Source organism: Apodemus sylvaticus, chromosome 11 (genome assembly GCF_947179515.1).
Source record: "Apodemus sylvaticus chromosome 11, mApoSyl1.1, whole genome shotgun sequence".
Lineage (NCBI taxonomy): Eukaryota > Metazoa > Chordata > Mammalia > Rodentia > Muridae > Apodemus > Apodemus sylvaticus.
The window spans coordinates 34122216-34144041 of NC_067482.1; the positions used below are offsets into that span (position 1 = coordinate 34122216).

A 21826-nucleotide genomic window follows, 5' to 3' on the forward strand; every position below is an offset into this window, starting at 1 on the left:
GTACAGTAGGATCTGCAGCTCTCTCACAGACTGACAGGGCCCCACAGATATACTACAAAGTCCAAATCCTCAGTCGAAATTAGGTGTAAAGCTCCATCCTGAAGCAACACACTCTTACTCTTTAAGAATCACACATGCCATTTGTATGGGAGTTAAGACCAAACTGCTATATGATGTATTTCCATCTCCTGGGCTGGAAGAGTTTTGTTCCCGAGACCTAGTCCCAAAGATAGTAAATTCTAGATGACAAATGATAAACCTCATTTATATGAATGGACAGAACACTCTTGGTTAAATGATGATTTAATTAGTGGTAGAGAAGAGGGTCATCACGCACAAGATGCTAAAGGGGAGGTAAAGCAACCGGGTGTTTGAAGGGGGGTTAGCAGATTCCATCCTGAAGGGAGGAGGCTCATTAAACTCAGGAAAGAGTCAATTCCACGCCTCCAGGAACTTCCTAAAACTGAGCAGACTCACTAGGCTCCTCCTCCTCTGAAATATATGACATGCAAGGCTGCCGAGAGACACCTAAGCTGACTGGAAGAAGCAGAGGCCAGCTGAGCTACCTGGAGAGGACACCAGCTAACCTGTTAAGCCGCCTGCAGGCTGTGCAGTGTGCCCCAGGTTCCCAGCTTGGTGAGCTGTCACCCATGCTGGGGTGGGCCTTGCTGATGCAGCTGTCTTGAGTCATGTACAGTTTCTGCTCCTGTAAGTAACCTCTCTTCCATACATCTGTCAGTAACTTGAAAAAAAACCCGATTAGTTTACCACGTTAGATTTTGGTGGCACCCTGACTTTAATCTGTCACAGATTCCCCACCCAAGGTTAGCTCTGGTGAACCTGCTTTCAACCCCAGCATTCGGGACATCTTACTCAGTAGGGTACATGGCATCTGTATTAACTGGGCAAGATGGAGGCTGGAGACACGGGCAGAGTGTGTTAGGATACAAGAAGCACTGGGTTCAGGCCACCACACTGGACTGTAATTCTAGCACTTGGGGGATTGAGCCAGGAAGGTCAAATGTGCAAGGTCACTCTCTGGTACAAAATGACTTCAAGGTAGCCTGGGCTACATGAGACCCTGACTCAAGAAAGAAAAAAAAAAGACAAAACAAACAAACCATTCAACCCCAAGTACCTCAGCTGGTAAGCAGTACGCCCAAGTGTTTTCTTAGTTCTGGCAGCTGAATTCAGAGCCTCGTCTACTTTAGGCAAGCCTTGACCATCCAACTATATCCCAGCCCAGAAAATTCTCCACTGTAGGAATGTGGAGGTTTCCCTGTTGCTGGGACAATGGTTTTTACTTTCTGGCTTCAGTCTTTCACCCCATACCTCTGTTTCCCATTGACCCAACTGAATATTTCTTTTAACATAAGCTACCTAAGGTGTAGCTTTATTCCTAGTTATCCTTTGGATTTTCTCTATAGCTGAAACAGACCCAGGTATATATAAACCCTGTAAGGCTAGAGAGAGACTGCTTCCTTCTGTGTTACCCAGTCCAAGGGCATGTGTACGCATATGTATAAAAATACTTTATTTCTCCATGTTTCCAGTACAAATGTCAAAAAGAGAATTCCATCAAAGAGGTTTCCAAACTTGTTATTAGGCTGGTTGCAGGGCAAGTGAGGCGGCAGGGATATAATTGCAGATACTGATGAGAAAAGGCAGAATATTAATGGACTCCAACAAACTTTTTTCTCCCTAGAACTATGGGGTCTCATACTGTTCATTCATGCTATTTTCAGAGGTTCCTGTTTTTATTGGCATGTGACATTAATTAAAAGCATATGATATCCCACAGCACTCAATTCACTGTTCCCACACACACACACACACACACACACACAGAGACAGAGAGAGAGAGAGACAGAGAGAGAGAGAGAGAGAGAGAGAGAGAGAGAGAGAGAGAGAGAGAGAGAGAGAGAGAGAGAGAGGCTGACTCAAGCATGCATGTGTCCACGCACAGCTGACTATACTCCTGGTTAGCGTGGCTATAAAGCAGCTTGGAGACACCTGTTTACTTGTTATCAGTTGGCTTTGTAAAGCTTGGCAGAAGGCAGAGCCTGCAAGCCCAGGCCTGCCGGAATGTCTTCTCCCGTAACAACGCTTCGTGAACACTGCTTGGCACTGAAGTGGAACAGGGACCGTCAAACATTCCTGCAGAAAGTGTACTTCAGTGTCCGTCTCAGTGTCTCTAGGGACGGACTCGGTTGCCTGGCTTTTGTTCTTCCCCATAACGCCTGCTTTAAAACAAGAACGGGATGAACGCTTTCCTGTGCTTTGGGTAGGAGACGAATGTGCTTCTGTAGAACCTGTGGTTGAAGAATGCGGACAAGGCTTGGCTGAAGAAGACATATGTCACCACCAGCCACCAGGTTAAGTTGTGCAGCCCAAAGGTGACGGCCATGGAGAGGTAGATCATCAGCTCTGCCAGGTAGTTAGCCGAAGACACATGCTCAAACCAGTCTCCAAAGGGGATCCTGTGCTGGCAGTGGATGACCACACCTGGAACGGAAGGGAAATGGCGTGTTACCGCGCTGCTTCTGAAACCACCGACAAGACACTCTAGTGAGTATCAAATCCTGTCGGTCCCTACTGCCCATCAGTTTTAGCCAGGCATGAGTGTTGCATGGCTTCAATTCCAGCACTTGGGAGGCACAAGCAGAAGGATCTCTGTGAGTTCAAGTTCAGCCTGGTCTACCTAGTGAGTTCCAGGACAGCCAGGGGTACACTAGAGTGACCCCCATCTCAAAGCAACAACAGCAATAACAAAAACCAACCAACCAACCAACCACAAAAAATCAAAACCAAAAATCAAATCAAAAAATTTAAAAACCCTCTGCTCAGGTTTCCCCTCAGTTCTCACAAGCACACAAGGGCTCAGATGCCAGAGTCAGGAGGCATGAGTTCAAATCCTGACTCTCCCAGTTGATCACTGTGTAAGTTCACGTAAACTGCTGAATCTCACTGTGCCTCGTTTCCTCACCTATAAAACACAAATAGTGCAAATGGTGCCCACGATGAGTCAGCCCAGGCTATCTCAGAAGCCAAGTTTCTCTCCTTCAGCTGGGGTCATATGACTCCATACTAATATGAGTTTTCTGTCCAGTACATGTGTGCAGTGCTGTCCCCAGAGGTGGGAACAGGACAGAGTCACAAACTGTCAGAGCTAGATCTGGCAGGGCGATCTGCCACCTCATTTTATCAAGCAGAGGTTCATGATTCAGAATGGTGTTTGTCAAAAGTGAGTGATATCGACAAGGAAAGGGAGGGACAGAGAAAGCAGCCTTTCGAAGGCGAGAGGCCATTTGAGAGGCCCCAGAAGACACCTCACCTTTTTTATTTCTTCTGAGATTGCCGAGAATGACGTGGCACTTATACTGATGGGCAGATGACCAGAAGAACATCAGCATTCCCAGGATGTGGAACCACCGAGTTTGTATCAGTGGATTCTTCCCCAGAACATACACTACGGGAATAGGAATTATCCTATTAGCCAATGTCACAGAGTCGCAGCATTCCAAGAATGACGTCATCACAGTATCCTATTATCCTTGCATAATGGCCTCTGCACAGCTAGAGCTGCTTCTCAGTCTCTGCGGCTCCGGTGGTCACAGGCAGAGACCGTACAGACATCTTCTCTCCAACATTCTTCAAGCGCTTCCGGAGTGAACTCAGTCCACCCCGGGGTGACTTACTGCGGGGTGACTTACTGTGTGTTCTACGGCTGAGTCTTCTTGCTCATCTCTTGTTTCTCACCATGCAGAAACAGTTCTCTAAAGAAATGCCTCCCTGAGCTGCTACCCAGAGCCTGGCCAGGGAGATCCTCAATACAGAAAGCTGGGCTAACCCAGCATGGTGGGCACATGCCTGTCAGTCATCCTAGTACTCGGGAAGCTGAGGCGGGAGGATCACGAGTTCAAGGCCAGCCAAGTACATAGGGGTTCAAGGCCAATTTGGACTACAGACATGGGAGGGAGAGGGATGGGGGAGTGGGTGGGGGAAGAAAGCATGCACACACTGGCTAGTAGAGAGAGAGTCTCTGAGGTAACCCGTGCCTGGTCTCTCATAAAGAGAAGAGCAATGATACAATGCCCTTTCTGGATCAGAGTGAACCTAGTCTGAGGTGCTGTTCCCAAAGCAGAAGGCCTTCCTTTTGCTGTGGCACCAAGAAGGGCAGGGAGGCCGCTGGAGGCCCCAGAGCAAGCCACTGGCACTGGAGAACTTTCAGGACTACTTCCTTGCTTCACTGAAGAAATAAGGATTGTCCATTGAAAACTGGCCACAGCCTGGGGCCTGAAGCTGAGGCAAAGCCCTAAAAGGCTGTTTAAGGAAACAGCACTGAGGATCACAGTACTCTATACAGACACCCCCAAGTGGGAGTCAGAGGAGGCCAGTGAATGGCTGACAAGGATCCACCAAATTCACCTGTGGCAGTTTCAGTTCTAAATCCAGTTCTTCACGGCCACAGACACTCTTTTCTCTTGCATAAAGACCCAGGAAGGGTCTGTGCCCTTGGTCCACTGATGTAGGTTCTAACAAACTCAGCTGAGTGGACTGAGACCCAAGCCCAGCAGACACTCAAACCTACAGGATTCCTACCAGATCCTACAGATGGCAAATGTGGCTTTTCCTTGTTGTGGAGGTGAATTTTGATTTGTCTTTCTTGAGGTAGGGCCTTGCAGTGTAGACTTTGCTGGCCTGGAATTCAGTACATGGACAAACCCGGCCCTGAACCTGAAGTGAGCCTCTTGCCTTTCTACCCATGTACTGGGATTATGGCTGTGAGCAACCTACCATGCCTGGCGGACACACAAGCGCACTGCTAGGCGCTCTCCCACTTAAACAACCCCTCTTCCTGAAGCCGCTTCTTGGTCTCAACTGTAAGTGGGACCAACTAATACAATCACACTGCCCCAGTGACTCCGGGTGACCCTGTGAGGGGTGACCAGTTGAAACGGAAGCAGTTTCACAGTCCTCAGGAAGATATTTTTGTGGGTGTCTCAGCTGCCTTTTTGGAGCAGTTTTATGAGGCAGAAGGTGGAAGCCGGGCTCCAGCCTCAGAACAAAGTTCAGAAAAGTGATGTAAGGCCAAAGAAGCTGACAGAGAGAAAGCTAGTGGGCAGCCAAGGAGTCTGGAAAGTTCTCTGGCAAAATAACCACAGTACTGGCTGTGCATCTGAATGCCATGGGGAGACCTGGGCGGAAAGACTGACCTGATTAATATGGATTTTAGGGAGGTTCAGGGATTGAGCCCTTGGTCTCAAGTTGGTGAGATTGTTTGTGGAGGTTTAGGAGGTGTGGCCTGGGAGGGAGCCCGGCCTTGGAGGGAGCACAGCACTAGAGGTGACCCTGGGACTATCCAGCCTATCCCTACTTCCAGTTCTCTCTTCCAGCTTCATAAACACGGTTGAGAAGTGATCTCTCTGCTCCCTGCTCCTGGTGGTTTGCAGCCATGCCTCGCCTACCCGCTGTGATGGACTTAGCCCCCAGTAACTGGGAGCCACAATAAGATCCTCCTTCCGGAGGTTGTCTTGGCCACAGTGTTTTATCACAGCAACAAGAAAGTAACCAATACAATGAAATTTGGAGGAACTAGAAGAGAAGCTGACTGAACAGCTGGAACCAGTACATAATTCACAGGTCTGGTCAGTCAGCCTACCTTTCAAATAATTCTTATAGCCTTGGGAAGTGTATTATAGCAACAGAGCAGACTTTAAGGAACACTCTTGAGACTGAAATCAAACAAGAAAAGGATCAGTCCTGGTAGTTGGAAATATAGATCTCTGTCTCAATTTATCATATAGGACATGGAAAAGGGGTCCCAGAAGATCTGGGCTGAAAGACCAAGGCTTCAAGATCAAGGTAACCTCAGCACCAACAGTCATTCCAATCACCCAGGAGGAGAAGGGCTCTGTATTATCTGCACGTTCTGTCTTACGAAGCTGACAGTCGTACACTGTGCTCAGCTCCCCAACCTCCATGTAGAACACCAACCAACTTCACTTCCTCCTCCCACACACACACATTTGCTTCCCACTTCCTGTCCGGTGAGCACTTGGAAACCTTCAGGCAATGTCCAGTTAGCACAACTCTCAGTCTTCCTCTTCCCTCAGGCTGCGCCACATGAAGAAGGGCTTTTGTTATGTGGGCAGAGATCCCAAGAATTAAAAGTCAAGAGAACAGTCTGCATTCCTTTTTCAAATCAGAGCTGTTCACCTCAAGCGCCTTTGTCTCCCATTCTGTGATTTAATCCCACATAGAGGCTTCTCCCCCGCCCCCCAGCTCCTCCCCCCACCCCGTGTACCCCCAGACAACCTGTGGGGGGAGGGCACTTCCTTGGGAGGCTCCCACCTGCTGTTCAGAGCCCAGCTCCACTTCCTGCCTCCCTATAGATCAATCCCACACAGTTTAACTTTATTATCCTTAAACAGCCCAGGCCTGATCTGTTCTTTCCGATCTCCCCTGAAGGCTCAGCTGCTGCTGCTGCTCGCGTCCCTAGGTTTCAGCGGGCTGCGGTCACGTGACCGGGATGACCGCCAGGGCCACTTACCATTCTTACCATCCATGGGCACTTGGCTCAGTACAGTCAGGCCAACGAGAACATAGTAGACGAGCCCGAAACAGTACTGCACGACGTGAATGGCCGCGTTAGAGAAGACGCTGACGTAGAAGCACTCGAAGAGCCTCCGGAGGCTGTGGACCCAGAGGAACACCAACACCAAGAAGGCAGACAGAGCCATCTCAGCCGCTGCGACGCAGGAGAGAAGGGGACACGCTCAGTCTGTCTCTCCTCCAGGATTAAGTCAAGGGTTGAGTTAACCCTCTGTGCAACCTAAGGCCAGAGTCAAAGGGCTACAGAGACCATTTTAAATTAACGCTTCCTCTTTCAAAGTGTGAGGACACATGGTGAATGAGTCACGTGGTAATAAATGAGTGGCAGAATGCTGGGAAGGGGGACAGCACTCATCTGTGACTCCATCATTTAAAAGCCTCCCAGGGCACACGGGCATCACCACGAAGGGTTGTGGTGCACAGGATTCAAGGTCCGTGAGTCTCTAGTTTCTGACCAAGTCCTAAATGCAGTCGGTCAGGGAGAGGCCCGTGTTGAAGTTAGATCAGCCCTATCTGGTGGGTCCCTGGGGCCACACCCACCCATCAAGGCAGAGACAGAGGGGGACATCAAACAGGTTACACTATACCTTTCTAGACTTAAAAAAGATAAAAGGAGTTAGAGTTGAATAGTGAAGCACTTGCCTAGCATCCGAGAGGCCTTGGACTCCGTCCCCGGGGCTGCCAAAGGAAAAGCAAAGGAGAAATGACTGTTTGGAGAGAGAGTGGGTCCCACAAACCACCGTCCTGCAGGCCCATCGTGACGTGATCCAAGGGCATATGAGCAAAAGCTCATTTTTAAAATACCATAAACTCTAGTCCTGCTTTTTTTTTGACTTGGTTTTTTTGAGACAGGGTTTCTCTGTGTAGCCTTGGCTGTCCTGGAACTCACTCTGTAGACCAGGCTGGCCTCGAACTCAGAAATCCACCTGCCTCTGCCTCCCAAGTGCTGGGATTATGGACGTGCACCACCACCACCCGGCCCTAGTCCTGCTTTTTAAAAAGAGTAACACAGATACACACCTCCTGGTGAATTTTTATTCCCTGGTATTACTGGCACCCAGGTTAAGAACCTAACCAGCGCCCCCTAATGTTTCTTTCTAAGTATGACCCTGCCCCAAGGTTAAGGACTCCATTCTAACTTCTATCAGGATAGAGTCATTTGCTCTTTGTATTTTAAGTAAATTGAAACCCAGCTTTCAATTCTTTATGAACATGTTAAATAATAAAAACTCCTCAAATCTAATCTAAATACATAAACAGGGTAGGCCACAGAGGCGTACTCATGCATAAACACGGTAAGCGACAAGGGCACGCATGCATTGGGACCCTCAGACCCTTACCACTGCTATTCAGTTTCATTGTTTAGCAGAAGACTCACGATATAACATTTTTCTTTTTATTTATTTTCATTTTAATTAACTGATTTATTTACTCTCTTGAGAGTGTGTGTGTGTGTGTGGTGTACATCAAAGGACAACTTGTAGGAGTTGGTTTCCTCCTTCCACAGTGTGGATCCTGCAGATGCACCTTAAATCATCACGCCCGGTGGGGATGCCTTTACCCATGATCCATCTCACCAGTCCCCAGACCTTTTTAAAAGTTTACCAAAAAGTAATTTTTAATGTCAAATTTCTGTGAGCCCTAAGGTAATGATAATGGTTGTGGCTGTAGGAATGATAAACGTGTCCGTGCAAACTTGAGGTTTTCCCAAAGCTTCTCCAGTGCATATGAGCCCGTCTTCATAAGATTATCACACACTAATAATATCAGCAGGAGAACAGCCAGTCCTGCATTCAGCACGGGTTTGCCAGACAGCTGATCAGAGCCTGAGCCTGGGCTTGGCCACGGATCACTGAGGACTGGGGACCAACCAACCAGGCAAACTCTGTCTGCCCCCACTTACCAGGCCCTGCAGAGGGCCCTGATTGGTGAGAACCCGGACAAGAACTAGGAATGGGCTAGGAAGCCAAATTACCTTGGAACTGCGTGGCCCCAAGAGTTCCGAGCAAAGCACAAAGCCAGTTTGGAAAAGGCGCTCCCAGGAACAGAGAGTGAGAAAGGAGCCAGAGCAGGGCGCCGTTCCATAACACTGAGATGACGTAGAAGTGGGAAAAGTACCTGCAAAAGGAGGGAGAGTTAGGCAGAGCCAGCGCCAGCCTCTAAAAGTCCGAGCACCTGCCCGTCCACCCACGCCCCAGAGCAGAGTTTCAGTTGTAAACAGAACCTGAATTCTACAGGTGGGAATATTTCAAAAATACTTCCAAATCACCTGACCCATTAAATTGGAGTAGAAAAAGGAGTCAGTTAACAATCTCTTATCGCTGGGTAACAAGAATGGTCCCCGATTTCTCACATGGCACCGAAGCTCCCTGCACGGAAGAATGAGATCATGCTAACACCTGTGAGATCTGCGAAAGTCCATCAGATCCCCAACTGGGTCACGGTAATTAAACCTGGTCCTTTGAAATAGCAGCGTATGCTTTGCTCTTAACTGCTAAACAATCTTTGCAGATTGCATCACACACCTTATTTAAAATTTTAAAAATTTATTATCACTTATATGCGTGTGCGTGCGCACTGTTGCAGAAGACCCAAGTAGGGGAGCTCAGAACCGCCATCACCTCCAGCTAAACTAGCTGGTCGGCAAGTCCCTTCCTCCCCTGCACTGGGATTACAGGTGCATGTACGATGTCCGGCTTGTGATCAAACTCAGCTCCTCACGCTTATGTGGAGGCACTTTACTACCTGATCCACTTTCTTTCTCAAGCCTTCCAAATTTTTTTATAATGTGAAAAAAATTGCAACAATATCGCCACGTGGCAACTCCCTATGATTCTGTCTCCAGTGACTAAGACCATGAACCTATTTTGCAATGAGCTATTTACAAAGCAAATAAACATAAAGGCACAAAAACCGATTAAATGAAATTAGCAATCCTAATTTAATGTAAAAGATGCTGCTGCTTTGCTAAGATGAAGTCATTTTACACGTCACGAGGACCACGGGTGGGGTGGGGTTCTTGGTGGTGGCAAACTCCAGCAATTCTCCTGACTCTGCCAGTGCTGTAATGTGGACTGCCTGCACTTGGACACACCCACAGTGGTGGTCTGAATATGTGTGGCCCCCCCATAGACTCATGTGTTTGAATGCTTAGCCCATAGTGAGTGGTACCACTAGGGGGTGTGGCCTTGTTGGAGTGGGTGTGGTCTTGCTAGAGGAAGTGTGTCACTGTGCAGGGGCGGGCTTTGAGATCTCAAGCTACAAGCATCGTTGACACAGTCTCTCCTTGCTGCTTGCGGATCAATATGTAGAACTCTTGCTTCGCACCATGTCTGCCTGCTGCTATGTTTCCCGCCATGATGATGAAAAGCCTTTAAACTGTAAGCCTGCCCCAGTTAAATGTTGTCGTTTATTTAGTTTAGTGGACATGATATCGCCTTACAGCAATAAAACCCTAACACAGCCATCTTCTTTACTCAGGCATTGGAGAATTCTAATTCTAATGCTTACATACCAAGCATTCTTACTTCCCCAGCTCCCTCACCTCCTATGCCTCTCCTGCCTGAAACACCTAGGACTTTTGCTTATACACTGACAGAGAACCTGAAGGGTGAGACCCAAGTCTAAACACAAACTGTACTTATATGACTAATGCCTTATATACCTGATATGCTAAAGGTGGCCTTATAAGTACGTTACTGTTTAATGTATCTGCTGTTTGACCATCACCAATCTCATGAAGGTAGGTGTGGGACTTTTTCTACAAGGGGCACTGTGTCCACATGTAAGAGTTTTTGGATGTCGAAGTATTTCATATTTTTGAGTTAAGAGATGCTCAACTTGGATTTTTCCTCTCTTCAGATCGATTCAGGTGATCACCTGACCTCCCCTGGTGTTTCACGCACTAATAACCAACTCCTTTTTTTCTTTTCACTTTGCCTTGAGACAAAGATGATCTGGAGCCAAAGAGAATTAAGCATCAGCTCAGCAGTCTTCCCACATGCACCAGAATATGCTTGTAAAAGAAGTCATGGCCACACCCATGCCCAGAGACCCAGCCTGACAAACTCCGACCTGATCCCATCACCCTGCTCCCCATCACCCTGCTCCCCATCACCCTGCTCCCCATCACCCTGCTCTGGCCCACTCCGTGCTCCCAGCTGCAGCTGGCAAATCCTGCCGGAATTATCCACCCACCCAGCTCAGAGACCACCTGAAGAGAGGCCTCATTTTCTCAAAAGTCCATGCATTCCAGCCACTTGCCACCACAGCTCCTAGCGTCAGCTCTGTTCCAGGTTGTCCTTAATACACACTGTCCGGAACTTAGCACAAGTGCAGGCTGAATGGTCTGGCCATAGCAGAAAGAAGGTGAAGAACGCTTTTAACTGTATGATTCACAGGTTTGGAGGAGAGGGAAAGGCTGGTGCTTGATCTATTTTTTTCTTTCATAAATATTTAGGTCCAACTTAAGGTGTGTTAGGCCAATTTCTAGGAGCCAGAACTTGAAGGATGTAAACAGACCTGGCCTCCCTCTCTTAATGGGAGACCCTTTTAGTGGAGTTAGTAATGTTCCAGGCATCTATTGTAATATTTGATAAGGGATCAGAGCAGTTGGGATTAGTGATTCTGGATTAGTGATTTCGTGGCTTTTCTGTATAGAATATGCAATTCCTGAATGCTTCCTCTAAATTTAAACACAGAGCCCTGTAAGGATGCTGCTTTTGTACTGGGGAATCCATCTAGGCTGACCAAATTTAAAAGAAAATCATTATTCAGTCCTGTCCAAAGTTTCAAAAGATCCATCTGAGATGGGCTGAGGAGATGGCTTAGCAGCCATTAAGAACACTTGCTGCTCTTCCAAAAGACCAAGGTCCAATTCCTAGTACCACATGATGGCTCGCAACCATCAAACCCATCTACTTCCAAGGGACAGGACTCCCCTCCTATTCTAGCCTCCAGGGGCGCCAGGCATGCACACAGTGCCCAGATATATATGCAGGCAAAACATTCCTAAAAAAAAATAATAATGAGAAACACACATAACACCCATTTGTGGATGACAAGGAGGCTATTTAGTTGTGACATAAAGGATGTAACCTGGGAACTAGGGGAAGAGGCATGATTACGAAATTTCATCTCCACAACAATTCCATAGTTTGCTTTTTTTTGTGTGTGTGGCACATGGAAAACTACAGGTTTTTCATCCAAGGGCACAGTGGGGCAGTGGCTGGCTCTTGATGCAGCTAGAATGACTGGTGTCTATACCACATTGTTGCTCCACTGCCTGCAGACGAGGCTTGCTTGAAATTCCTTCCCTAGCCCTGCGTCTCACATAGCCAATTTATGTGAATCAGTTGTTTGAAGTGAATTGCTGAGCCAGGCCTGACATACAGCACTACTTCTCCCACAGTGGATTTTAGTTTAAATACACATCATTGTTTTTTAGTCTCACCTTTTATACTGCTGTCTGAATGCCTTCATACAGGAAACACTTTCTAGTCTTTGTAGGAGGTCCTATCTCTTGCTTGTCTCTAAAGACTCAAAATGTACACCTCAAATCCCCACTGCCTTCTGGACTAAGACCTGCTCCTCCTTTTCCCTCCTTCCGTAAGTTGCTTCCTAGAAGTGCCCTTTTCCAACTCCTGGGAGTAGGGACAGGGCAATCTTTATGACGACTGTACGTGGTTTGATGTGGATACTCCTTTGACCAACAACCACTTGGGTGATTATGGGCTGTGTCTGAATGAAGGGAGGAAGAAGGACTGTTGGCGAATGCAGAATTATCATTTTAAGTAAGGCAGGGTAGTTAGGGAAGGGAACTAATGTTCACCCAGATGACTGAACCTGTGCTACTTTTATGACGCTCCCTCCTATGACACCTGCAGACACTATGGTGCTGAAGCTGCAGTCCACAGGAGGACTAGCACAGCAGCCTCTTACCCAGTCCTTCCCACACAGTGGCAGCACCATTCTTTTTAAGTCTTACGATGTAATGGTTCCCCTTCTACCATAAGGCCTTAGCATCGTCTGCCTCTCCTGAAGAAGCTCCCCATCCTTCAGGGCCCACAAGACTCTGCCAAGAGGCCCTCTCCCCACCCCTCCTATCCTCCCCACCCCTCCTATCCTCCCCACCCCTCTTATCCTCCCCACCCCTCCTATGCTCTCCACCCCTCCTATCCTCCCCACCCCTCCTATGCTCTCCACCCCTCCTAACCTCCCCACCCCTCCTATCCTCCCCACCCCTCCTATGCTCTCCACCCCTCCTATCCTCCCTACCCCTCCTATGCTCTCCACCCCTCCTATCCTCTCTAGGCAGTCTTCCCTCACAGCTCTTTCCCTGGCTCAAATAATCCTGAAGGGTCTCCTCTGGGGCACTTACCTCCCCCGAAAAGATTTTGCTTCTCTGAAATGTGTTTACATATTTTTCTGTCTACCTATAAGCCTGAACTAGCTTTGAAGTATACAACAGGCCCTCTGAGAAAACTGGTGAGCTAAATGCATGGAGGATATCCGGTGTCTTTCAAAACTCAACATTAACCACCAAAGTAACTGAGCACCCAACCTCTCATCCATTGTTCCAAACAATCTGCCGGGAGAGCCTTATTTCCTCCAGACAGAAGCTGAGGATGCTATAGCCAATGGCAAATGCAGATGCTGTCCGACAAAGGCCCTAGACCCTTCTGGAAATGTTGCCTTAAGCACAGACACATGGAAGGGACTAGGAAAATCAATATATGGACGTCTAGGTAATCCAGTTATTAAAAGTCAAGCTTCCGCCACGAAGAACCCATGCATGTCTTGTGTACTGAATAATGAGATCTCGTGGTGAATAACCACTGGTTCTGTGGTTATAGAAACAATACTGCTTCAAGGGTATTTCATGTATTATATTCTACCAAAAACGTGGAGACACTGCTGTTGTCCTGTGGTTTGTCAATGACACTCATAATTAAGGGAATGCTAACTCCTTACATTTAAGACATCGGTGAATCTAAATATGTAACTCCTGAATCCAATCCACAGATCCCCTGACTGCTTCTGATACTCCTGGACTAAAACTGGGCAGTCTCTGACCTGCAGAGGCCAGTTCAGTGACAACGGTTTCCATATTACATGGAGCTATTCTGAAATGTTAGAAACAAAAGTGTTTCTATTTACTGTTGACACCAAAGGCCTGGGTACTTAATTAAACACTTTTCCTGGGGATTGAATCAAAACAAGAAAGCAGCTGCTGCCTAGATGCCAGTCATGATGGTGTACGCCTTTGATCCCTGCACGAGAGAGGTAGAGGCAGGTGGACCTCGGTGAGTTCCAGGATAGCCAGGGCTACACAGAGAAACTTTGCCTCAAAAACAAAACAAAACAAAACAAAAACCAACACACACACACACACACACACACACAAATAAACCCCAAAACTCAAACAAACAATGGGTCTCAGACTGGAGAATAGAAAACCACATTCCAGGAACTGACTTAGGTTTTATTCTTGAATCCTTAGGAGAAAACAATTACCAACGAAATGACCTAAATACTACCATATGTGCAGAAATGGGGTTTCACGATGCCTGTTTGTAAGTGTTGAAGTCACCAACTTAATTTTTATCTTCATTCCTGATGATGTCATTATATTTTATGCATGGAGAAACTATTCAAAATATTTAAGTCAGAAGCACATTAGCTAAGGTTACCGAACACTATAAAATCTGGATTAACCAAGATAATTCGAAGTGCCTCCCGCAGGGGTAAATCCACTGCCATTTGATTTTTCAGACGTGACTCAGGTCTGTGTGGTGCAAGAGCTTGTCAAGGCATCCCGAGGTCAAGAGTTCAGCATCTTACAGCAACCGGCAGCTGCGAGGGCCAGCCGCCACACTCACTGTACAACCAGCCTGAATCTGCACATCCATGGATGCGAATGTTGAAGATGACAGGTCCCTCACAGGTCTGTCAGGAAGACCAATGGAAGAAAGGCTTTCAAGTCATTAGCACTCGGCACACGGGTCACTCCGTTGCAGTAGTGCTCTCTAATTCACTTATTATTTTCCCATTATGAATGTGCTAAGCATACTGTCATGGGAGGAGGGCCTCTGGAAACAGAGGGAAGTGGGAAGCTGGCAACAGGATGTTCCTTCACCCAACTTACCCCCTTTTCCTATAGAGGGAGGCAGCAATCACAAAGGACAATGTTTTCATGCAAATATTCCCCCCCCCCTTTTAAATCTTTGTCTCAATTAAAAATGCCTTTCCTTATTGGCCTGAATTTGTTGGACCTTCTCTCTCTCTTTTTTTTTAACAGAGCTGAGGACCGAACCCAGGGCCTTGCGCTTGCTAGGCAAGCGCTTTACTACTGAGCTAAATCCCCCAACCCCTGGACCTTCTTTAGTACTGAAGGAAAAAAAAAACAAAACAAAACTCAATTTAGGGGAAAACAATAGGCCTCATCACCTCGGAGCACCTGAACTCCATGGGAGGTTCTGCTCTGAGTACTGGAAGAAGGAAAGAATAATTATTTCACAATACCTTAAGAATTAGAAGCCCAAGGTACCAAGTGTTACCGGAATGAATACAGGGAAGGCCTGCCTCTTTCTTGGCTGATACATAAAGGCAGACTGGAATGTAACAGCTGAAGTCCTGTCCAGACAGAATGACTGATTTTTTAAGTGTGTTCTGAAATAAGGGGACACTAGGATCTTTCTCAAAAGAGAGAAAATAAATTGCTATATAGCACAAGGGATATAGGCCAATCAAACCCGAGGGTAAGAAGACAGGATCTGTTCATCTTTTTAAAATTGGGCCGCTAAGGAAGAGTTCTTCTGGGCCTTATCTCTTTACCATTCATTATTCACATAAGGTGGCTCTCTGCTCTCACACTAAACCCCTGATAGACTTCTCCCAACAGTCAAGAGAGAGCTGGGGCCAGCAGATAATTCCCACCGCCATCTGCAGAGGTGGGCAACGTCTACAGATTTCGAAAACAATCTAGATGAGTCCCTCAGAAGCCATCACATTCCTTCAAATTCAGTTCTAAATGCAAATGCACGATGCATTTCACACACACAAAAGACGCGGCTTTACTATCTAGAATACTGTGTTAAGATGACTTCTCCATCTACATACTGAATTCATCGTGGAGTAAAAAATGAGAAAGCCGTGAAGCAGGTCTCATATATTATCAGTGGAGTCTCTATGTGCCCTGGAAGATTTCAGTATTTCACAACTTGGTTACAGAACCTTTCCGGGATGGGATGGGGCATCCTGGGCTAGTTTGCCAGCTGCACCTGTGGAGATGCAGGTTAGGGATGTCAGCACAGCCCCAGGGGAGCGCCCTCTGGACTTCTTTTCTGACTGTGACAGGTCGGGCTGAGAACTGAGGAAATCGAGGAAGAACTTTCATCCACCTCCATAAACTTCCAAGACCTTAAAGTTCTGGGAAGGGGACGCGGAAAACCCGGCATAAGGAAGCTAGGGCGGCTCCCTGGGGACCGGGCCAACATTGAGATGCTCTGTCATTTCCGGGGACAGCCCGGGGACAGCCCCTGGCTCACGTGGCCCGCGCCGCCTCTGTTGCCCCCTGCCGGGCGCGCCCCGCCACCGAGGTTACCTCTTGGGGACGTCGAAGGCCCTGCAGACGGCGGGGCGCCGCGGGCCGGACTGCTTGGTCTTCCCGTAGCGGATGAGGTCCTGGAAGAGCGCGGAGCTCGGCAGCAGCCTGGCGGGCGCCAGCTGCAGCAGCAGCGCGAGCAGGAAGGCGGCGGCCAGCGCCAGCCACAGCGTACGCAGGGGGTTCAGGGCCGAAAGCTCGATCCCCGCCCAGCCAGCCATGGCCCGAGAGCGGGCTACGCACGCGCGCCGCCCTCCCTTTCTCTCCCTCCCCCCCCCCCTCCGGCTTTGGCGGCGCGCTTGGCGGTGACGCGGCTCCTGGGCGGGACGGGCGGCCACGCCCCTGGCTAGGCGCCCCGGAGCTGTTCTTGCTTCTGCTCACCGGGGGCGAGCCGGCTGCGCTTTAAGAGTCTTATTACCTCTAATCTAATTCCTAGATGCAACTCCAACGTGAAGTTCTGCAGAAGCATGCAAGAGCGCGTGCTACAGTACAAGTCTTAAATAAACACGTTACACCTATTTATTAAGTGGAGTGGAAATATGCCAAGAGGGGTGGGTGGAAGCCTTAGACAGTTTGGGGGAATTGTTTCTCTCCTTCCGCCATGTGGCACGTGTCCGGGAATCCAACTCTGGTTCTCACCAGCCCAAGTTTCTGTAAACGTTGACTGCGGGATTACTGCTGAGAAAAAGTGTAGAAATTTTGGTTGAAGCACAGGCTGAATTCTTGGCTGGGTCCCCGGAAGGTCCCTCAGGAGTCAAGATCTGAAGGATCTTAGTACCTACCATGCTGGGCCACCAGAAGCACCGGATCCATTAGCTTACCACAGATGGGGGTCACTATGTAAATTCAGGGCTGACCTCTGGAAAGACCTTGGAGAGGGAATTCTAGGCTTTGTTGACCTTAGGCTGGAGCTTCTCTGTCAAACTCTGGATCTTGGAGTGGAAAGGCAGAGTAATGCCCTCCATAGACCTAAGTTTTTCACCCATCTGCTCCATGGACAAACTGTTTAACCAGCTGTGTCTGCTGCCTTTACTAGGAATGAAAAGATTTGGAAGACCTGTATGTTCTCATTGGCTTGAGTCCAAGGAGCCGTGGGGGTGGGAGGGCAGTAGGCGGGGTGGAGACAGCAGATCTCCAGAAACCTCCCTCCAAAGATCTGGCTCTTGCTCTGATGCTGTCTTCTCGGCATCAGTGGAAAACACCATCACATGCTGGATAAAGACGTGGTTCCGTATTGACAGCTGGTTAGTGGTATTTCAGGCCATGGGGTTCTCGAATAATGCAGGCTACTCACAAAGGAGGAAGCAACTGGGATCCAACTGTAACCCTGTAATACAAGTCTTTATCACAGCCTTGGTTCCAAAAGAAAAATGGCCACACCCCTGAATACACCTTGATGTGCTTAGCCAAATTATGGTACATTCACATTTTCTCTCTTAAAGTAAAAATATTTCTTTTATTTTTAGATTGTGTGTGTGGGTGTTTGTGTGTGTTTGTATGTATGTGGTATGTACACATGTGAGCACAGTTGCCTTCAGAGTTCCCAAAAGAAGTCAGATTCCCTGGAACCGGGGTGACAGGCATGCAGGAGCTATCTGCCTGTGGTGATTTGAATGAAACATGTTCTTCCTTTCTGGGAGAGGTTATGGAACTTTTAGAACAGGGAGCCAGACTGGAGGAAGTCTATCCCTGCAGACAGGCTCTGAGAGTTATAGACTCGCCCCATTTCCAGTTCACACTCAGTGCTTTGTGTCCGTAGTTGAAGACATGATCTCTCTGTGTCTTAGCTTTCTCTTGATGAGATTACAAACGTGACTAAAAGGATGTTGGGGAGGAAAGGGTGTTTATGTCAATTCTCTTTCCATGCCACCGTTAGTCCATCATCGAGGGAAGTTAGGGCAGGAGCCGGAGGCAGGAGCTGAAGCAGAAGCCATGGAGGAGTGCTGCTTACTGGCTTGCTCCTTGTGGCTTGCTTAGCATACTTTCATATTCAACTCAGGACTCCCTGCCCAGGGGTCTCCCTGCAGGACTGGGCCCTCCACATCAATAATCGTTATTAATAATAGAGGGATCTTCTTAGTTGAGCTTCCTCCCCACAGTTTTATAACTCTGGCTTGTGTCAACCTGACAAAACAAATGAGAGGGACCAGGACACTTGGGTCCCTGCTCAGCCACCTGCTCCATGTCTCCACCGACATCATGGACCCTTTCTCTGGAACTGTGAGCCAACGCGTTCTTCGGTAAGTTGTTTTTGATCGTTGCATTTCACCAGAGCAACAAAAAAATATTATTACTAATACAGAATCAAATTCACATCCTCTGCCAGAGCAGTATTTATCTTAGCCATTGAGCCATCTCTCCACCACCACCCCCCACTCACACCGTATCAGTAAAACGCCATGTGGCTGTTGGCGTGATAACTATGGAGAATAAACACACAGAAATCAGTCAATGAAAGCACTGTGTGACAACGCTTTCCCTGGGGAGACCTATCCACATCTGCTCACCCCAGATAGGGAACTCATGATGCTCAAAGTCCCGATGCCACCACGGTCTGATTCCGTGAACTATTGAGTTTTATGTGGTTATTGTGAGGCTGGAACCCATGCTCATCCCCTGCCCAAGCAGGGGAAACAGGTCTGTCTTCCCCTACCAAGCCCACTCACACGGAGGAAAGTCCAGGCTCACATGTCATCCCTCCTCTGAGAGGACCTAACTCACTCCATTTTAGAACAGGCAATCATGCTAGGCCTTAGGCTTCAGTTTGCCAAGGAAGCAAGCAAGACTTCTCAGAAAAACCACAGACAATGGGCCACCAATCAGCAACTGCCCTGACATCTAGCTAAGAGAGACAGCCAGTCCAAACAGACAGTTCCTGGAACTTAACTAAGGCTTAACCAAAGTGGTAAAACTAATGTAGCAACCAATAAAAAAAGGTCACTGCTGTTTACCTAGCCAATCATATTAAAAATGACCTAGCCATCCCTAGAATTATCCTATCTGTGCTTAAGAGAAGCTTGCACACTCTCCCGAGAGTCTCCATGTGTAAAAATGGCTGACCAATGAATGCTGATTATTTGGCTGACCAATGAATGCTGATTGGCTGACTAATGAATGCTAATTGGCTGACCAATGAATGCTGATTGGCTGACCAAAGAATGCTAATTGTTTGGCTGACCAATGAATACTGATTGTTTGGCTGACCAATGAATGCTGATTGTTTCTGAAGAATAAACACTCTTCGCCTTTGCATACTATTTAACTTTGGGGTTTTCCTTTAGCAACTCTTGGACCCTTACACCTCTTCTCCCTGTTTCCAGCAACCTACCCAGGGGCTCACTTTTTGACCACGTGTTATGGTTTGTATATGCTTGGCCCAGGGAGTGGCACTATTAGAAGGTGTGGCCTTCTTGAAGTAGGTGCTTCACTGTGGGTGGGGGCTTTAATACCCGTTACCTAGCTGTCTGGAAGCCAGTGTTCTGCTAGCAGCCTTCACATGAAGTATAGAACTCTCAGCTCCTCCTGCACCATGCCTGCCTGTATGCTGCCATGCCCGTGCCTTGATGATAATGGACTGAACCTCTGAACCTGAAAGCCAGCCCCAATTAAATGTTGTTCTTTATTAGATGTGCCTTGGTAATAGCGTCTGTTCACAGCAGTAAAACCCTGACTAAGACATCATGTATGGGCACAATCCCAGCTCCTAGCTGATACATCATTGTTCCTCACCTAAGCTCTATAGAGCCCTCTTGTTTTAGTCTGAGTGATAGGTGTCTTCACTGACCTCCATCTGTGAGATCGGTGAACCCACCCGAGAGCTGCCTCCTAATAAACCTGCCTTTATCTACTTTAATCTGGTCTAATCTATATCTGCATCACCGTGAGAGAGAAAAAAAATCTATCAGTGACTTACTATCTATCAGTGAAAATATAGGTTTCAAAGGTTCAGTCTATTATCATCATGGTGGGAAGCATGGCAGCATCCAGGCAGACAAGGGGCTGGAGAAGGAGCTGAAAGTTCTACATCTTGATCTGAAGGCAGCAGAAGGAGACCCTGTGTGCCACGCCGGCTGTAGCTTGAGCATAAGAGACCTCAAAGCTCACTCCCACAAAGCTCACTCCCACAGTGACACACTGCCTCCAACAAGGCCACACCTCCTAAGAGTGCTATTCCCTACGGACCAAGCACACAAACACGTAAGTCTATGGAAGCTATACCCATTTAAACCACCACAGTGGTGAGGGGTTACTTATAAGATCAAAAAAATGGCTCAAAGACAGCTGCATCACATAGGGGCAGCACACAATGGTTGTGAACTGCAGGAAGCTCAACAGGTTGAAGAACGTCCAAAGGCCTTAACTGTTTCTAAACCTTTTGTAGGGGGCTGTGATGGTTTCTGTGTCTTCCAAGCAGCTGGTCTGCTGCCAAAGTTATCTTTGCAGTTTTTCTTCTCAAAGTCTTTGAGCTCAGCTTCCTTCGGTCTGAGGGGGGCTCTGCTTTTATTGTTTACTCTGGCAGGGAGGGGGTCCAGTGAATTTGGTCAGTTTCAGGGACTTCCTGAAGCTCTTTTGAGTTGCTTACCTGCCTGCTTAAGGAGTGTCCTGCAGGGCATGTTTAATTGTGGAGAAAACTGTTACACAACAGATGCTTAAAATTACCACCACTGTTGAGGTTTGGTCTATCGCTATGTGTTGTAATGCTAAATTCTGTATCATGAGATCTAGTTGCCTCAAGAGAGTGAATTCTCATGTATGCCAGCTTTTGTTGTACAAACCTTGCTCCTTAATTTAAAACTATTGCTTAATAAAGATGCCTTCAGCCTGTAGCTGGGCAGAAGAGAGGTAGGCAGGGCTTTGGTTCCTGGGCTTGGGTCTGAGGAGAGACCCAGAGGAAGAAAGGAAGAGAAGGAAGAAGGAAGGAGGGAGGTGCCATGGGGGAGGTGGATCATGAAATCATGGTCACGAGAGCCGCTCTGTTGGAGTAGGAGCATCCCAGGCAGAACATGGTGAGTGATACCTGGGAGTGACAGGGAAGTGGACAAAATAGCATAGAGGATTGATATCTGCCCAGCTCTAATGTTTTAAGGCTTATTATAGCCAGGCAGTGGTGGCGCACGCCTGTAATCCCAGCACTCTGGGAGGCAGAGGCAGGCAGATTTCTGAGTTCAAGGCCAGCCTGGTCTACAGAGTGAGTTCCAGGACAGCCAGGGCTACACAGAGAAACCCTGTCTCAAAAAACAAAAACAAACAAACAAACAAAAAGGTTTATTATAAATATAAAGGTTTTGTGTCTTTTATTTGGGAACTAAATGGTCTAAGGTGGGATAGAAATAAAATTTACCATAACACTATGGTGCCCAACTTACAGCAATTAAAACCCAAGCCTATGGAGACCCAGGTGAATGATGGGGGCGGGAAGTCAGGCCTAGTCATTTTCAAAAGAACAAAAGCAGACCAAAGCCTGAGGGCACAATAGCTGTGTCTTCTCCCAAGCTCAGTACAGTTAAAAGCACACTAGAGAGAGCTGGGCCTGAAGCCATGGCCTGAAGCAGCATGCAGAGCAGTGGGTGGGAAGGAGCTGGCATGGGCAGAACCAGAAGCCCTGAG

General features: G+C 47.8%; 1 protein-coding gene across 1 annotated transcript; it reads right to left on the bottom strand.

Moving 5' to 3' along the window:
* Nucleotides 1-1519: 1519 nt before the first annotated feature.
* Srd5a3 (steroid 5 alpha-reductase 3) lies at nt 1520-16487 on the bottom strand. The gene is made up of 6 exons (XM_052198752.1): nt 16220-16487; nt 8591-8733; nt 7258-7293; nt 6554-6751; nt 3335-3469; nt 1520-2505 (listed from the first exon to the last, which is right to left on the bottom strand). The coding sequence occupies exons 1-6, from the start codon at nt 16438-16440 to the stop codon at nt 2246-2248; spliced, it is 993 nt and encodes a 330-aa protein (XP_052054712.1). The 5' UTR covers nt 16441-16487; the 3' UTR covers nt 1520-2245.
* Between the last annotated feature and the right edge of the window lie 5339 nt (nt 16488-21826).